This window comes from Podarcis raffonei, chromosome 11 (assembly GCF_027172205.1).
Source record: "Podarcis raffonei isolate rPodRaf1 chromosome 11, rPodRaf1.pri, whole genome shotgun sequence".
In the NCBI taxonomy this organism is placed as follows: Eukaryota; Metazoa; Chordata; class Lepidosauria; order Squamata; family Lacertidae; genus Podarcis; species Podarcis raffonei.
This window is the reverse complement of record NC_070612.1, coordinates 10,250,123-10,267,875: the sequence shown is the minus strand read 5'-3', so window position 1 is coordinate 10,267,875 and position 17,753 is coordinate 10,250,123. Positions and strand designations below refer to the sequence as shown.

At 48.5% G+C, this 17,753-nt stretch overlaps 1 protein-coding gene across 4 annotated transcripts in view; it reads right to left on the bottom strand.

Annotated features, from left to right (window-relative positions):
* CTIF (cap binding complex dependent translation initiation factor) overlaps positions 1–17,753 on the bottom strand; it is a 180,877-nt gene that overhangs the window by 43,102 nt on the left and 120,022 nt on the right. For 2 of the 4 annotated variants that reach the window (XM_053408254.1, XM_053408257.1), the window contains 2 exons: positions 4,847–5,285; positions 925–1,254 (listed from right to left, as the gene is read on the bottom strand). In XM_053408254.1, the coding sequence (XP_053264229.1) occupies positions 925–1,254; positions 4,847–5,285 (769 nt within the window). The remainder of the gene's footprint in view (positions 1–924; positions 1,255–4,846; positions 5,286–17,753) is intronic. The other 2 variants (XM_053408256.1, XM_053408258.1) reach the window with 1 other exon arrangement.

The window sequence follows — 17,753 nt, the reverse complement described above, 5'->3', positions numbered from 1 at the left end:
GTCTTAAGAATTAACAACATATGATGCAGCTTACTGAGGTTAACCCTGCTCTCTTCCAGGCTTGGGAAAAACCTTTTGTTGTCTTGTTCCAGGCCTAATTTCAGCCTGGAGAGAGGGCTGGGGGACATGACCTCTGCAGGCAGATGTCCTCCTGGGTCCAGGTCTGTTCCTCTATGATGGCACAGACACACCAACTGAGTTCCACTGGGGAGGCCTGATTCTGGTGCAGGGCTTAGCTTACTCTGTGGTGCTTCCATACATACAATGAAGGTCTGCCTTGCAATGTCTTGTGGGGAAAGCCTTCATGGTCCTGTGAGAGGTTTGACCCCCTCCCTCCCTCCACCTGCCTCTTTTGGCCTCTTCAGGCCACCAGATTCACACACGATTTCGAAATTCTATGCAAACCACCTTCAGAAGCCACCTGTCTGCTGGGCCCTTCATCCTCAGGGCAGGGCAGGTATCCAGGGCAGGTATCCAAGCCTACCTATCCTGCTCTGCCTTCCACAAATCTATGGAGGCCGCCCATCAGTTCAAAACTAAAAAAGTCCAAAACCACAGAATCGGTAGTACAGATCCACCTGATTTTACAGTGAGATGAACATGTGCTTTGGAGAGACCACACAATTGCCAAAGCGGCCATTCAAAATAGAACGGGATGCGGAAAGCGCCTATAAAATTATATCAGTCCGTCGTAACCATGAAACGCTCGTGTAAACAAACACAGAAATGCTGCCCTGGGTTCCCCCCTCCCCCTTTATGCTTTCATTTTTCTAAAATTAATTGGGTGAGAATGGAACGAAGGAGGCAGCTCAAGCACGGCCAGAACTTATGGACTTCTCTCTCTGTAAGCGACGGCATGCCAGCAGCAGCAGCAGCAGCAGCAGCAAAGGCAGCAAAAGCCGCGGCTGCGATTTCTCTGGTTACCTGTAGCATGTTGAGAAGGAGGCTTCGGAACTTGGTGCCTTCCACCATGAAGAGCGCCATCTTGTCGCAGAGCTTGGCGGCCATGGAAGCAAAGCTGCGGTCCGTCACGGCCTTCTGGTAAATGGTCCTAACTATCTCCCCGAGCATCTCCTCGGAGTTGGTGGAGTTCTGGGCCTCCTCCATGAAGTTGGTGAGCTTGGAGTCCACCCCGCTGCTGTTGTTCCGCATGCTGTTGAGAATTTCAATTAGTTTGTCCATTTTGTTCTTTTGAGGGTTGGTGGACTCCACGGCCACTTCGTCCTGATCCGTGAAAAGGGAAAGACAAGGCATCTGTTATGCAAGGGAAACGTGGAGCGGGGGCAGGGGGGGGGGAGAGAAGAAAAAGGAAGGAAAGAAAAAGAAAAAAGACAGATCAGCACAGTTGCACCAAGCAAACGACAAGTTTGGAAGCATGGAAGGAGGCCTGTGCAATTAAAGTATACATTAAGCATGCTGCGAAAAGTCTGAACCTGCAGTGAGGAGCACCTTAAGTTTTAACTGGTGCTTACACACAACATCCAAGGGCGTGTCTACACTGCACACTGAATCCCATGTAACTGTCTCAACTCAGTTGGGGCAGGGGCATAGCTCAGGGGCTAGATGCAGATGGTCCCGGGTTTAATAATAATAATAATAATAATAATAATAATTTATTTATACCCCACCCATCTGGCTGGGTTTCCCCAGCCACTCTGGGCGGCTTCCAACAGAACACTAAAATACAATAACCTATTAAACATTAAAAGCTTCCCTAAACAGTCTCTGTCATCTTCAGGTAGGACTGGGAGCAGGGGCAGAGGAAGGGGAGTGCGGTGGGGGTGGTCCGCCCTGGGTATCACCACTGAGGTGGGGTGACAAAATGGAGGGCGGCACTCACTGCGGGGCCTGCAGTTTGCCCGAGCCACGCGTCTCTCCTGGGAGAGACACAGTGGCTTGGGAGCGTGCAGACTCCGCGCTGCTCAAACGGTCTGCCCACTGCCTTCCCCTCAGCTGTAGCGCGGCTTAGTGGGAGGGGGCAGGCAGACTCCTTGGAGCCCCAGCGGAGCGTCTTGCCCTGACTGGCACCATATCTGGGCACAGGGCACGCGCGCCATCCCAGGTGCCCGATCGGCTTGCTCCACCGCTGATTGGGAGACCACTTTGCCTGAAACCCGGGAGAGCGACTGCCAGTCAGAGCAGACAATTTGGAGTTCAATGGACCAATGGCCTGACTCATTATAAACCCTGTGTTCCTATGCTCACCAGGCAACTAACTAGAACGGCTCGGCTCAGATATGCTGAGCTTCAGAAATGGAACTGCATGAAGTGCCTATAGGCTTCTCTTCTGGAAATGAATCTTAAGGAAACCACAGCAATAAAAAGACAAACCTATTCCAAGCAAACATCTGGATAGGCCTCCAAGTCCAAAACTCTGCAGCCAAATGGGCCACTTTTTAAGGATGGAAGCTCTGTGCTTTTAACAGCCACCTGACAGAAAGAATTGAAGGAACGCAGCTGTCTCCTGATCACAGTGAGATGCTGTTGAAAAGCCATACATGTTGAATTTCTGCCGCACGTTGCAGGCTAAGAAAAGCTTTCTGACGGAAAGAGGTGTTTGGCAGTGGAACAGACTCCTTTAGGTGGTGGTATAAACTCATTGTCTTTGGAGGTTTTTAAGTAGAGGTTGGATCTCTCACGAGTGCTTTCGTTGAGGGAAATTTGCGCAATAAATACTTTCCATAGCTGGTTTCTGGGCACATGTCTGTGGCAACGTTTTTAAACAAGAGGTGATAGATAGGGGTGAATATATGTTGTTTTGGGGGTATTAGTCCTCGTAGGCAAAAGCAAGAAACAGCATAGAGTGACACCTAGTGGCAACACGCGGAATTAGAGGACACTGCGCTGGACCCGTTAAGACAGAAAACCAATGACATATAGCGACACCTAGTGGCAACAGCCTTCCTAATGCAAAGAGAAGACAGAGAGCAAAAGGAAATTCCGCAACAACCACATTTTTCTATAGGATCAACCTTCCCCGAGTTCCACAGGACTCAACTCTGAACATAAAGCACATACCCTGGAAAAAGCCAGCTAAAACATATCAGCGGTGTCCTATATAAATATATATATACATATCTGTGCATATATCTATATGGGTGGGTTTGAACACAATCCATCACAGACCTTTGCGAAGATGAAAAAATATACCTGCGTGATGAAAACAATACATGATGTTCTCAGTAAGGAGAACTACTAAAATGGACACCCCAGGTTGTGGCTCGGAATCACAATATTCAGAGATGTCTGTGATGCGGGATGCTTATTGCAAACTGGGGAGAAAGGTTGGCTCCTTGGGGTTTGTGGTTTCTCAATTCCAATCCTGCTTCTCCCCCTTGCCCATGGCTTCCTTCTTACTTAGCAATTGCAGCATGGAATTCCTTCCCCTGCCACTTGGGATAGAAAGACCCCAATCTCTGGCTCGTGCCCATGCCAGCATCACATTAGGCTGGCACAGCAGCACCCGCACCACCCACATAAAGGGGCCCATTGTCTGTGGGTTATGCCAAGGTAAGCCGCCTAAGGAAGGGCTCGGACAGGATTTGTTTGTCTGCTAACCTCCTAGCTGTGTGTGCTTATTTTTAATCTTCTTGGAGAAACAGGAAGTTGCTGCATTCCCACTGCACTACAAGCGACAATGATAATGTCAATGAACACATAGCATGTATGCAGCTAAGAATCCACAAACGCGACTCTCACTGCGAACTGGCAGGAGCAGCATGGCTCTCTCTAGCTCAGCCTTTCTCAACCTGTGGGTCCCCAGATGTTGTTGGACTACAACTCCCATCACCCCTAGCTAGCAAGGCCAGAGCTCAGGGATGATGGGAGTTGCAGTCCAACAACATCTGGGGACCCACAGGTTGAGAACTGCTGCTCTAGCTGCTTCCACCCTTCTGCACAAGAAGTGGCTCCCTTTGCCTTTGGGGAGGAAAGAGCACAGGATATACCTGCAATGTTTCTGGTCCTCATGGTGCAGAGCAAAATGTGCGTGCTAAGCCAGTTCTAAGAAGGGGTCAGGAACCGGCAAAGGCCTCTCTGACAGCTCCAGAGATCAGAAGGGGTTATGCCCTGCCCCTTTCTCCAAACAGCTCAGACCTCCCCTGTGAAAACTGCTGGGCAAATAAGTGCACACCTACGTATTTTTCACTCCGGACCATAAGGCGCACCTAGTTTTTAGGGGAGGAAATCAAGAAAAAAAATATTGGATCCTGCTCGCTGTCTTGGCTTCCTCTTTAGCCACGCGCAACCTCTCCGGCCGGCAATACCCCCACCTCCTGCAAAAGCCCACAGGAGCCGCGCACCCTTTAAGGAGTGCGCGGCTCCTGCGGGCTTTTCTACGAGGAGCGAGAAGGGACTGACTGGCTGCATCAGTCCCTTCTTCCTCCTGGGGAAAAGCCCGCAAGAGCCGCATGAAGCCTGTGTGCGGCTCTTGGGGGCTTTTCCTGCCTGCCTCCCCCCTGCGTTCGCTCCATAAGGCGCACACACATTTCCCTTTACTTTTTAGGAGGGGAAAAGTGAGTCTTATGGAGCGAAAAATATGCTAACAGCAGGGGCAGCTTCGCCCCACTTTGCTGATTGAGCCCAAACAGAATATGCTTCCCTGCCCTGCTGCCGCCACTGCAGGCCGAGAAGCGGGAGCCAATTTTGGGTGAGACCCTGCCCAAAATTGGCACCGACGCTGGTGCTGCTTCTCCGCCAGTGGCGGAGGCAGCAGGGCAGCTGGGGCACCCGCAGGAGCACCACTTCCGGGGCTTCCGCCGCCCGAGGCAGTGGCTCCCCCCTACCTAACATCTGGGCTGGGGGGGGAGCCTGCGTTTCAGCTTGCTTCAAGGGGCAAGGGAGTCACCTTCTCTTTTAGCCTCCTGCGTAGTCTGTCTTTGGAGGACTGGAGCAAGTTGACTTTGGGCCTCTCGCTTATCCGCTCGTGGAGACTGTCTTTCCGCCTGCTCTCCGGGTCCTGGATGTACTGCGGCGACTGCTTGTCTGTGCCTTCGCTGCCGCGGTGGACCTCCAGGGGGATGTGCACCGTGCAGACAGAGGCGTCCTCGATTTTCAGGTTCTCAGTCTCTTTGGCATTTCTGTGTGCCTCCTTGTCGTTGGGCGAGTGTTTCTGGTTGTGGTGCCACCGCCGGTTTTGGCTGTAGCCGTGGTGGCCGGGCCGGCCTGCGGAGTGCGGCGCTTGGCCTCCTTGCGAGGGCTTCTGGTGTTCCCTGTTGTGTTTGGCTGTGCCCTGTTGGTGCTCCGTGTGTTGCTGAGACTTGTTTGCCCCGGGAGCCCTTGGCCTCCTGCAAAGACAAGCAGAGGGGTTATTGACTTGGTCCTCTCCATTTAAAAAATAAATAAAAATACTGAATCCGTTAGCACATTTTTTTCCATTTGTAATTACATAAATAAATTTTCACATTACCAAAACCTCAGTATAGATACCTTAAAAAATATCAAACGGACATTTTTTCCCCCCTGGAGCAACAATAAAACTCCCAGAACAGTTGTAAAGCTAAGCAGGGTCCGGTATGGTTTAAAATGGGATGGGGGAAGCACATGTTGAGATTTCTGCATTGCAGGGGGTTGGAATAGATCAGGCATAGGCAAACTCGGCCCTCCAGATGTTTTGGGACTACAACTCCCATTATCCCTGACCACTGGTCCTGTTAAGCTAGGGGTGATGGGAGTTGTAGTCCCAAAACATCTGGAGGGCCGAGTTTGCCTATGCCTGGGCTAGATGGAATCTGTGGTCCCTCCCAATCCTCCGATTTTATGATTCTATAAACTGAAGATAAAGAGCGTAAAGAAATAACTATTACAGCAGGTTGAAAGCAGCACAAGCTTAGACATTAAAACCGAGCACTATAAAAAACACCCGTTTCCTCATAAACCTGTTCATATGTACTCCTTTATAATAAGCTAGCTTAATCATAGTTCGATGGACCAAATCTTCTCGATTCATTCAGATATAGTAGGAATATATATTCTTCCCCCGTATCAATTTTTAGCTAATATAATAATGGTGAACCATTATTTTGTGATCATTTCCCATAATATCATCTTTTAGATAACCAAGCAGAAATATTTTAGGTTCCAAGGGGATATGGTATCCTAATATATCAGCGATATCAACCTGAATGGATTTCCAGAATATTTCCAATGGATGATAATTCCGGAAGATATGCATGTCATCTGTTTTCTTTTGGTCCTTTTTGTACCTGCACCTGCATTTGGGAACACCCAAGGGCTTTAGAGGATCTTCTGCCTCCCAGACATTAATGACAGAACTCACCAACAGTATCTGACATTATACCGACAGGCAGTGTATGGGCTTTACTCATTTATTTTTTAAAAAATACTAATCTATTGCAATTTCATTAATAATAATAATAATAATAATAATAATAATAATAATAATAATACTCAGGACAGTGTTTCTCAAACTTCGGTCTTCAGCTGTTATTGGACTACAACTCCCATCTTCTCTGACCACTGGTCCTGTAGCTAGGGTGTGTGTTGTAGTCCAATAACAGCTGGGGACCCAAATTTGAGAAACACTGACATAGGAGGCTGGAAGGCACAGAAGCTAGGAGGGTGGTAGGGCAGTTTTCGGTGGTGCAGCCTAGTCTATGGAGCACTGTCCCCCCAAATGTAATCTCAAAACGTCAACTGAAAACGTTCTTGTTCATTTGGGCATCCGGCCTGTGATTTATTCTATCCTTGGTAACACCGTACCCCTATAGAGATCTGTTTGTTGTGCCTATGCTGTTAGGTGTCGTTGCCGTCCTTGTTGTTTTAAAAACAATTAATTTTGTTAACTCCGGATCAGAGGAAGGATGGGGCAGAAAAAAACACCCGAAGGGCAAACAAAAAGACGAACAAGCAAACTGGCACCCCAGAAAATAAGATATTGCAGCAACAGGTCTTAATGTGGCGGCAACAGCCCCACTCTGCCAGGTATCATTTGTTTCATTTGTGAATCGTTTCCGCCAAAAAATCCTGAAGTGATTTAACAATAAAACGTACCTAAAAACGATTTTGAGCTCAACACATATATGGATCGTATCCTGTTCCAAGGACTCTCTCTCTCTCTTTTGGTGTGTGGGGTAGTAGAGGAGGATGTGCTTTAAATGTATGGCGTGTCCACAGCCTGGGACAAAACTCTCCACTCAAGTGGCTTGTTGGAAAAAGGAAAGGCTTTCGTAGACACCAAGAGGATAACAGAGACAGAGCCTGTCTGATATGGGGTGATATATGCAGCGGCTACTTGTACAGGGAGTCTCCTTATACTCCTTATCAGGAGCACCCTGGGCAAGGAGCTGTATCGGCAGCCCTCCTGCCTCCTTGGCAAGGAGAGCGCCCAGATGCCACAGGGGCCCCCTAGCCAAAGAAACACACACGGCAGATAGTTAACTCTGCATTGTCAAAAGCGGACACTTGGAGTCATTTCTACGACTCCAAATACCCACAGACACCAGTCTGGTGTGCTCACCCGAAACCTTCTCGGGCTTTGCCTGCCTGCAGGCACTTTGAACCAGAGCAATGTATTACCAGAGCTTAAAATGTCCGAAACCGGTATTGCGATCTGAACGCCATATTGGTTTCAGACCATTTATCAATATATTGCCCAGTTCTACTCAGCCCTAGGGATGCGGGTGGCGCCGTGGGTTAAACCACAGAGCCTAGGACTTGCTGATCAGAAGGTCGGCAGTTCGAATCCCCACGACGGGGTGAGCTCCCGTTGCTCGGTCCCTGCTCCTGCCAACCTAGCAGTTCGAAAGCACGTCAAAGTGCAAGTAGATAAATAGGTACCGCTCTAGCGGGAAGGTAAACGGCATTTCTGTGCACTGCTCTGGTTCGCCAGAAGCGGCTTAGTCATGCTGGCCACATGACCCGGAAGCTGTATGCCGGTTCCCTCGGCCAATAAAGCGAGATGAGCGCCGCAGCCCCAGAGTCGACCACGACTGAACCTAACAGTCAGGGGTCCCTTTACCTTTACTCAGCCCTATCTGGAGACGCTGGGGATTTAAATCCGGGACCCTTGGCATGCAAAGCATGCACCCTCAACTAGACAGCTACAGCCCTTCCCTTCCTGCAAAAGCTTGAAGTTGCAGCCCACCCCTAGAGCCTTTTGTTGTCTCCTAGATAAAATCAAGTACAGAAGTCAACGATCCAGTTTTGCCAAACCCTGTGAACGAGGCAGATATCTGTCCCGTGTTGTCATAACACAGTAACTGCCTCCAAGCACTACACTTCCTTTTACAACCAGAACAGCCCTGGGGTTAGGCCACTGTAATGACATACCCCTCACAACAAAGATTGCATCTCTTATATTTATTTAAATCTGGGGGAAACCTACAAGCAAGTTATAACCCTAAATTGATCGTTGGCTTTAGGGCTGTGATCCAAGCCTGCTTACTCAGAAGCAAGTGCCACTGATGTCAGCGGAAGGGGCTTCCGGTAAAATCTGTCTAAGATATTTTGGTTAGAGGAAGAGGCTGATTGATGATACAGTAAATTAGACTAAGTACCTGCGGGTGGCGCTGTGGGTAAAACCTCAGTGCCTAGGACTTGCCGATCGCATGGTCGGCGGTTCGAATCCCTGCGGCGGGGTGAGCTCCCGTCTTTCGGTCCCAGCTCCTGCCCACCTAGCAGTTCGAAAGCACCCCTAAGTGCAAGTAGATAAATAGGTACCGCTTTCTAGCGGGAAGGTAAACGGCGTTTCCGTGTGCTGCGCTGGTGCTGGCTCGCCAGAGCAGCTTCGTCACGCTGGCCACGTGACCCGGAAGTGTCTCCGGACAGCGCTAGCCCCCGGCCTCTTAAGTGAGATGGGCGCACAACCTTAGAGTTGGACACGACTGGCCTGTACGGGCAGGGGTACCTTTACCTTTACCTGCACCTGTGCATTTGCAAAGATGTGGAGCTCTTGCTCTCTTGCAGTACACATTTATTCGAGGCCTGAGAACGTTCAAGGACCACGTGGCCATTTCAAACGGGTTTGCAAAAATTCATCCTCTCATCGCTTCTGCATGTGCACCCCATATCTCTTGCCTGTGCTCCAAGTTTCCCTGCCTCTCCATCTAACTCTTCCCTTTTGGCTGTCTCATATCACAACCCCTGCCTTAATTCCCCTTACTAGAAGCAGCCTAAGGGGCCCCGGCTTGTGTAGGCAAACAGGAGCCCATTTATGGTCATAGCCCACTGACCACAGAGACTATGTTGGTGGAGCAGAAGTACCGCCTTGTAAAAATCCAGCATGGATGCCTTCTCTGACACCCATGGTGCTCGGCCCAGTATACCTGAAGGAGGGTCTCTACCTCCATCGCTCAGCCCGGACACTGAGGTCCAGCGCAGAGGGCCTTCTGGCGGTTCCCTCACTGCGAGAAGCCAAGTTACAGGGAACCAGACAGAGGGCCTTCTCGGTAGTGGCACCCGCTCTGTGGAATGCCCTCCCATCAGATGTCAAGGAAATAAATAACTATCTGACTTTTAGAAGACATCTGATGGAAGCCCTGTTTAGGGAAGTTTTTGATGTTTGATCGTGTTTTAAATATTCTGTTGGGAGCCGCTCAGAGTGGATGGCGAAACCCAGCCAGATGGGCGGGGTATAAATAATAAATTATTATTATATGATGATGATGATGATGATGATGATGGAAGCCTCACTATTTTACCAAAGGCTCCTGCATATAACCAAGACATTTGCCAGTATGATACCGTTACATACAGTGGTACCTCAGGTTAAGAACTTAATTCGTTCTGGAGGTCTGTTCTTAACCTGAAACTGTTCTTAACCTGAGATACCACTTTAGCTAATGGGGACTCCCGCTGCCGCTGCGTGATTTCTGTTCTCATCCTGAAGCAAAGTTCTTAACCTGAGGTACTATTTCTGGGTTAGTGGAGTCTGTAACCTGAAGCGTCTGTAACCCGAGGTACCACTGTACTCCTCTTGGTAACAGCCATTGGGGCAGCTTAGCCAGCCCCACCTTTTCCCCATATTCCACTGGCAGTGCATGTATATAGGGGGCACAGGGGACAACACACTGCTGTAGAATAGATGTCCCTATTTTCATCTGAGGAAGGTTGCGGTGTGTGCAGACGCAGCTAGGCTGAAAACACTTATCTTCCTTGTCTATTGGCCGGGCAGGCAGGGATGGAAGGGTGCTGCAGAGTCCACAACATTTGGAGGGTCATCAATTCCCCAAAGCTTCTTTCCTTGAGTCTTCCCCTCTTTTGTCTTCCTACTCTGTTGGGGCTTTGCTTTCCTCGTTCCCAAGGAAGATCACCGTCCTGTCCTGCTCTCTTAAGATCAAAGCACCATCTCAAGACCAGCCAGAGGCAGGTAAGATGTAGCTCTGGCCTATGTGACATGAAAACAGCTTGGCCAATAAATTACAGAGCCTGAATTGTCCTCAGCAAACAGCAACAAATCCCCACGCACAATACGATATAGAATTTGTTGCTGATGCATGGTTTCACAACGCACACAGGAAGCTGTCCTATCAGAGGTCAGAGAACTGCGACATCTAGCTCAGTCTTGTCTGTTCCCACGGACAGTGACCGTCTGGGGTCTTAGGCAGAGGTCTTCTCCATTTCCTCTTGCCTAAGCATCTCAATTGAAGTTGCTGGGATTGAAACTTGAACCTTCTGCACACACAGGTGAGAAATGCATGATTCTGAGAGGTTAGTTGAATTGCTGAAGGCAGACTTCCTATTCATTAGAATTGGGTTTTTTTTGGGGGGGGTCTATTTGGTTTCCAGGACATGGGTGGCGCTGTGGGTTAAACCACAGAGCCTAGGACTTGCCGATCAGAAGGTTGGCGATTCGAATCCCCGCGACGGGGTGAGCTCCCGTTGCTCGGGTCCCTGCTCCTACCAACCTAGCAGTTCGAAAGCACATCAAAGTCCAAGTAGATAAATAGGTACTTCTCCAGCGGGAAGGTAAACGGCGTTTCCGTGCACTGCTCTGGTTCGCCAGAAGCGGCTTAGTCATGCTGGCCACATGACCCAGAAGCTGTACGCCGGCTCCCTCAGCCAATAAAGCGAGATGAGCGCCGCAACCCCAGAATAGGACATGACTGGACCTAACAGTCAGGGGTCCCTTTACCTTTATTTGGTTTCCAGCCCTCTGCTCCAACCGCTAGGCTGATCTGCTCTTACTTTTGCTGTTTCTGCATCACTCAGAGGATGGTTACGTGCCACGATGCATGTGCATAGATTCTGGAGAACAGCAAATGAGTTTGATGTGGAGCACTCCCTACCCAAATTACACCATAATACTACTCATTTTGCATCACAGAGATCTGAAAAGTGAAGGCCATTTTTCTCTTGTCCCTTGCAAAAGGGGGGTGGATTTCTGCCTGCAAATGCAGCCCAAAAGGGTGTCTTGCATCCTCTCACTGATCTTGAGACATCACAGATATCCAAAAAGGGCACATTATTGTTGGTTATAACTCAGAAGATTTAAAATAATAATAAAAAATTAAAGAAATTGAAGGCCATTTAAGTTACAGAGGATCCAGGATTTGGTGCATCTTTGAACTGTCTTCTTTTCCAGAGCTTCCATGATATGTCATCTGTTTCAAATTGCATTAGATTAGAGCTGTGAGCAAATGGCTTCTCAAAAGTCTCTATCCTATTTGCAAACAGAGAAACCAGGAAGCCCTTTTCAACAAACTTCTTCAGGAAGATTTTTTTTAAAAAAGTTTCTTGGGAATAGCACAACTTATTTCCTCCCCCCCCCCTATAATGGTGGAGGTTGTTGCCCATTGGAACGGGTAGGGTGGAAAGCTGGGAGGCCAACAGTAGGTGGCGCTAGAGGCAATGATAGGTAGAGGCAACTAACTCTGGTTTTGTCCCCATTTTCCTCCCTGCTGAATTCTACAAAGGCAAAACCAGGGAGGAGGAAGCTGACAACCCATGCCACCTCCAAGACTGGATATAAGTAAGATGCAGAGAGAGGTGATGCCCATCACATTGCTGACAATTTCATGCATCATGACCTCCTTTTTCCAGGGGAGAAAAAAGGAAATTCTCAGTAGTTCTGAGGGGGGGAAAAGTCTCCTGTGAAATTTCAGCTCAGCTCTAATTAAAATAGTATTTCAAAGCTCCAGTGCTTTCTTAAGCGCTCACGCCGTTTTGCAAGGGGAAATCCCAATTAAAATCCAATTAAACATTTTTCACCTGCAGCTAATGAGCTGATCACAACATGAGCTGATTGTGTTTTGGACTCTTTCGCTGGAATTCCATGTACAGGAATAGGAATTTTAACCACAGACTACTGTATATAGTAGGGCTTGCTGATCTCATTTGTCATTTAACTCTCCAGACTCTTGAAAGCCAATGATTCCCAAGGCCTGAACGATTACCACGATGAAGAAATTTCCGAAGGAAATGTCAACAGGAAATGGAGTTGCAGGCCAGCAAGAGAGGTTCTAATTTCTTCAGGTCCTTGTAAAACCAGGGGACTCCTCTCTCTGTGTTGACTAGCCAAGCACCCATTGCCGTGAAATGCAAAATTTGTGGGTAAGGAGCACTTGCATATTTCAAAGGGGCTGAGAAGATGCACAGGAATATCACTAGGAGGCAGGTTACACACTGGGGAAGGGTGATAGTTCAGCGCTTGGCATGCAGGAAGGTTGATATAAGTAATACTGAGCTGGATGCATCAATGGCTTGACTCAATATAAGGCAGCTCCCCATGTTCCTAGAAGGGAGGTTTTGCCCCTGCGGCAACAGTGACCTCTAGTGGCACCTAGGTAAAGGTACCCCTGCCCGTACGGGCCAGTCTTGACAGACTCTCGGGTTGTGCGCCCATCTCACTTAAGAGGCCAGTGGCCAGCGCTGTCCGGAGACACTTCCGGGTCACGTGGCCAGCGTGACAAAGCTGCATCTGGCAAGCCAGCGCAGCACACGGAAACGCCGTTTACCTTCCCGCCAGTAAGCGGTCCCTATTTATCTACTTGCACCTGGGGGTGCTTTCGAACTGCTAGGTTGGCAGGCACTGGGACCGAGCAACGGGAGCGCACCCCGCCGCGGGGATTCGAACCGCCGACCTTTCGATCGGCAAGCCCTAAGCGCTGAGGCTTTTACCCACAGCGCCACCCGCGTCCCCTAGTGGCACCTAGCTGCCATTCATTTTTACAGAGCAAAATTAATGTTTGGGTTTATTTATTCGTCTTTTAGAAGGCATAGGTTTGCTTTTCTGTCTATCAAGCCAGCTGCCTGAGGAAGGAGCTGTGTTTGGAATTAGCAGCCAGACCTCCTGATCAGGAACACCTGATGTGCTCCAGAATCTGGCTTGGTGGCAGAGGTGGCAGTAATTCTCCCTGACAGGTTGTTCATTGCCAAGGTAGAGTCAGACAATCTCCAGAAACTGACATAGCCTCAGGTAAGGGGTGAGGCCCACAGTGCTTTTTTTTGAAAAAATATGTTTAGGGGTACTCTCATTTTCCTAATCATATTTAAATACTGCCCCTCAATGAGGCTAAACTTAGATTCACAAAATGTGAATCTAAGTATGTGTACCCCTTTGTACTCCCCAGAAAAAAGCACTGGGTGAGGGAGTCCATTCTTTTGTTCTAAACAGAGTTTCATTTTAAACAAAATCTTTCTTGTTTTCAATTTTACAACAAATTCACAGAAGAATACAACCAAACCATAATCATAACTTCGACTTCCCTCCCCTCCCCTTCCATGGTTCACTGTTGTTTATTTTACTACTGCATATTCTAGTTACTCCTTATTTAATCTTAACCAATTTATAACTCATTTACCATTTCCTCCTGCAATTATTCTAATCCTGCTAACGTTTTTAGTTGTTTGCAATAAACTTTCAAAGAATCCACAATTTCCCCCCATTCTTTCTTAAAAAATTCCTCCTGATCTCATACTCTGTTTAGTTAGCCATCTTGGCATATTCCATTAATTTAGTCTGCCAGTCTCCCTCGTAGGGGCTGCATCTTCCTTCCATTTCTGGGCATAAACCATCCAGGCCGCTGTGGTTGTATACATAAATAAGTTCCAAGAGTTTCAAACAAAGATGGGCTCTCCCAAGCCCACATTCCCAACAAGTTCACACTGCTGTCTCAGCGATGTCTAAAAGGTAAAGGTAAAGGACTCCTGGATGGTTGTTGTTGTTGTTTAGTCGTTTAGTCGTGTCCGACTCTTCATGACCCCCTGGACCAGAGCACGCCAGGCACTCCTGTCTTCCACTGCCTCCCGCAGTTTGGTCAAACTCATGTCTGTAGCTTCGAGAACACTGTCCAACCATCTCGTCCTCTGTCGTCCCCTTCTCCTTGTGCCCTCCATCTTTCCCAGCATCAGGGTCTTTTCCAGGGAGTCTTCTCTTCTCATGAGGTGGCCAAAGTATTGGAGCCTCAACTTCATGATCTGTCCTTCCAGGGAGCACTCAGGGCTGATTTCCTTCAGAAATGGTTCCTGGATGGTTAAGTCCAGTCAAAGGCGACTATGGGGTTGCGGCGCTCATCTTGCTTTCAGGCCGAGGGAGCCCCTGTTTGTCCACAGAGGGCTTACCAGGTCATGTGGCTAGCAGGACTAAACCACTTCTGGTGCAATGGGACACCGTGATGGAAGCCAAAGCACACGGAAACACTGTTTACCTTCCCGCCACAGCGGTACCTATTTATCTACTTGCGCTGGCGTGCTTTTGAACTGCTAGGTTAGCAGGAGCTGGGACAGAGCAATGGGAACTCGCCCCGTCGTGGGGATTCGAACCGCCGACCTTCCGATCAGCAAGCCCAAGAGGCTCAGTTGTTTAGATGTCTATGCTGGCTTGGTCATAAAGAAAACAATGCCCGACCTGAAGAATTTGGAGCAAATGATTCAGCAGAGGAAACACAGCCCAGAATAACTAAGGAGATAGTACAAGAATACTTGGCTAGTTTAGATGTATTCAAGTCTCCAGGGCCAGATGAACTGCATCCAAGAGTATTAAAAGAACTGGCAGATGTGATTTCAGAACCACTGGCAGTCATCTTTGAGAATTCCTGGAGAACAGGCGAAGTCCCGGCAGACTGGAGGAGGGCAAATGTTGTCCCTATTTTCAAAAAGGGGAAAAGAGAGGACCCAAATAATTACCGCCCAGTCAGTCTGACATCAATACCAGGGAAGATTCTGGAGCAGATCATTAAGCAAACAGTCTGTGAGCACCTAGAAAGGAATGCTGTGATCACCAATAGTCAGCATGGATTTCTGAAAAATAAGTCATGTCAGACTAACCTGATCTCGTTTTTTGACAGAATTACAAGCCTGGTAGATGAAGGGAACGCAGTGGATGTAGCCTACCTTGATTTCAGCAAGGCATTTGACAAGGTGCCCCATGATATTCTTGTAAAGAAGCTGGTAAAATGCGGTCTTGACTATGCTACCACTCAGTGGATTTGTAACTGGCTGACTGACCGAACCCAAAGGGTGCTCATCAATGGTTCCTCTTCATCCTGGAGAAGAGTGACTAGTGGGGTGCCACAGGGTTCTGTCTTGGGCCCGGTCTTATTCAACATCTTTATCAACGACTTGGATGATGGACTCAAGGGCATCCTGATCAAATTTGCAGATGACACCAAACTGGGAGGGGTGGCTAACACCCCAGAGGACAGGATCACACTTCAAAACGACCTTGACAGATTAGAGAACTGGGCCAAAACAAACAAGATGAATTTTAACAGGGAGAAATGTAAAGTATTGCACTTGGGCAAAAAAAATGAGAGGCACAAATACAAGATGGGTGACACCTGGCTTGAGAGCACTACATGTGAAAAGGATCTAGGAGTCTTGGTTGACCACAAACTTGACATGAGCCAACAGTGTGACGCGGCAGCTAAAAAAGCCAATGCAATTCTGGGCTGCATCAATAGGAGTATAGCATCTAGATCAAGGGAAGTAATAGTGCCACTGTATTCTGCTCTGGTCAGACCTCACCTGGAGTACTGTGTCCAGTTCTGGGCACCACAGTTCAAGAAGGACACTGACAAACTGGAACGTGTCCAGAGGAGGGCAACCAAAATGGTCAAAGGCCTGGAAACGATGCCTTATGAGGAACGGCTAAGGGAGCTGGGCATGTTTAGCCTGGAGAAGAGGAGGTTAAGGGGTGATATGATAGCCATGTTCAAATATATAAAAGGATGTCACATAGAGGAGGGAGAAAGGTTGTTTTCTGCTGCTCCAGAGAAGCGGACACGGAGCAATGGATCCAAACTACAAGAAAGAAGATTCCACCTAAACATTAGGAAGAACTTCTTGACAGTAAGAGCTGTTCGACAGTGGAATTTGCTGCCAAGGAGTGTGGTGGAGTCTCCTTCTTTGGAGGTCTTTAAGCAGAGGCTTGACAACCATATGTCAGGAGTGCTCTGATGGTGTTTCCTGCTTGGCAGGGGGTTGGACTCGATGGCCCTTGTGGTCTCTTCCAACTCTATGATTCTATGTCCGCAGATTGGAAGATGGCAGGATCCCCAAGGGTGTGCTCTACAGGAGCTGGTTTCCGGCACCAGATCAGCTGGCAGACCAACTCTGGGTTACAAAGATGTTTTCAAACATGACATGAAGGCTGGCCACATTAACCCTGTTGTGAGTTGAATCCATTGCTGACAACCGCAGTGCCTGGAGATGGGCAGTTAGATAATGCATCTGTAGCAGTGACCAGGAGAGAAATGACCTCTGGGAGGAGCGCAGAGAGAAATAACGCCATGGTGCATCTGCAGTAGCACAATTGGACGTCCTCATGTGCTCCAGATGCAACAAACATGTCATAGCAGGTGCTAAGTCCAACAGTTTGACTTCACAAAGGCACACTCTTGAACTATACTGCACACTCTTGAACTATACTGCATGTACTATGAGAAATACTTACCGTATTTTTCGATATATAAGACACACTTTTCCCCTCCTAAAAAGTAAGGGGAAATGTGTGTGCGTCTTATGGAGCGAATGCAGGCTGCGCAGCTATCACTGAAGCCAGAACAGCAAGAGGGATCGGTGCGCAGTGATCCCTCTTGCTCTTCTGGCTTCAGGGATAGCCACGCAAAGCCTCTTGAGGGCAGCGGGAGCGATCCTGCCTCTTCACTCAAGAGGCTTTGCGGTTTTGTTTCTTGTTTTCCTCCTCTAAAAACTAGGTGCGTCTTATAGAGCGAAAAATACGGTGCGTTGTCTCTGTGGGGCAGGGGGCAAGAAAGCTGAACCTCACTGACCACTGGAAACAATATTTGTCTGCCAAACACAGCCAAAAATGTGTGGACCCGTTTGGGAGGCTTTGTCACCAGCGGGGGGTCACAAATAGACTAAACGCAGGGAGTCAACTGCTGTCTCTCCCTGAAATTCTTGCCAGTGCCTCTCTCACCATGGAGAACAGCAGGAGGAGAAGGCAGGCAGGCTTATGAGCACAGAACATTCTCTGTAATAATTATCATTAATGGACATAGTGCAGGCCTATAGCACTTGTTACACACCAGGCCAGACTCAACCCATCATCTGCGTACGGAGGCCGGAGAATCTCTCTGTTTGCACAACAACAGCAGCAGCAGGCATTATGAAGATGTTTCTTGTCAAGCAGGCAGCAAAACCAGAAGTTCATTAAGCCGTGCCTCAAGGCCATACCTCAACAAGAAGATCTGTAACTGGAAGCAGGAGCAATGATAGGGGAAGGGCCAGAACTCAGAAACAGAACATCTGCTTTGCATGCAGAAGATTGCAGGTTCAATTCCTGGCATCTGCAGATAGGGTCAGGAATGCCTCCCTACCTGAAACTATGGGGA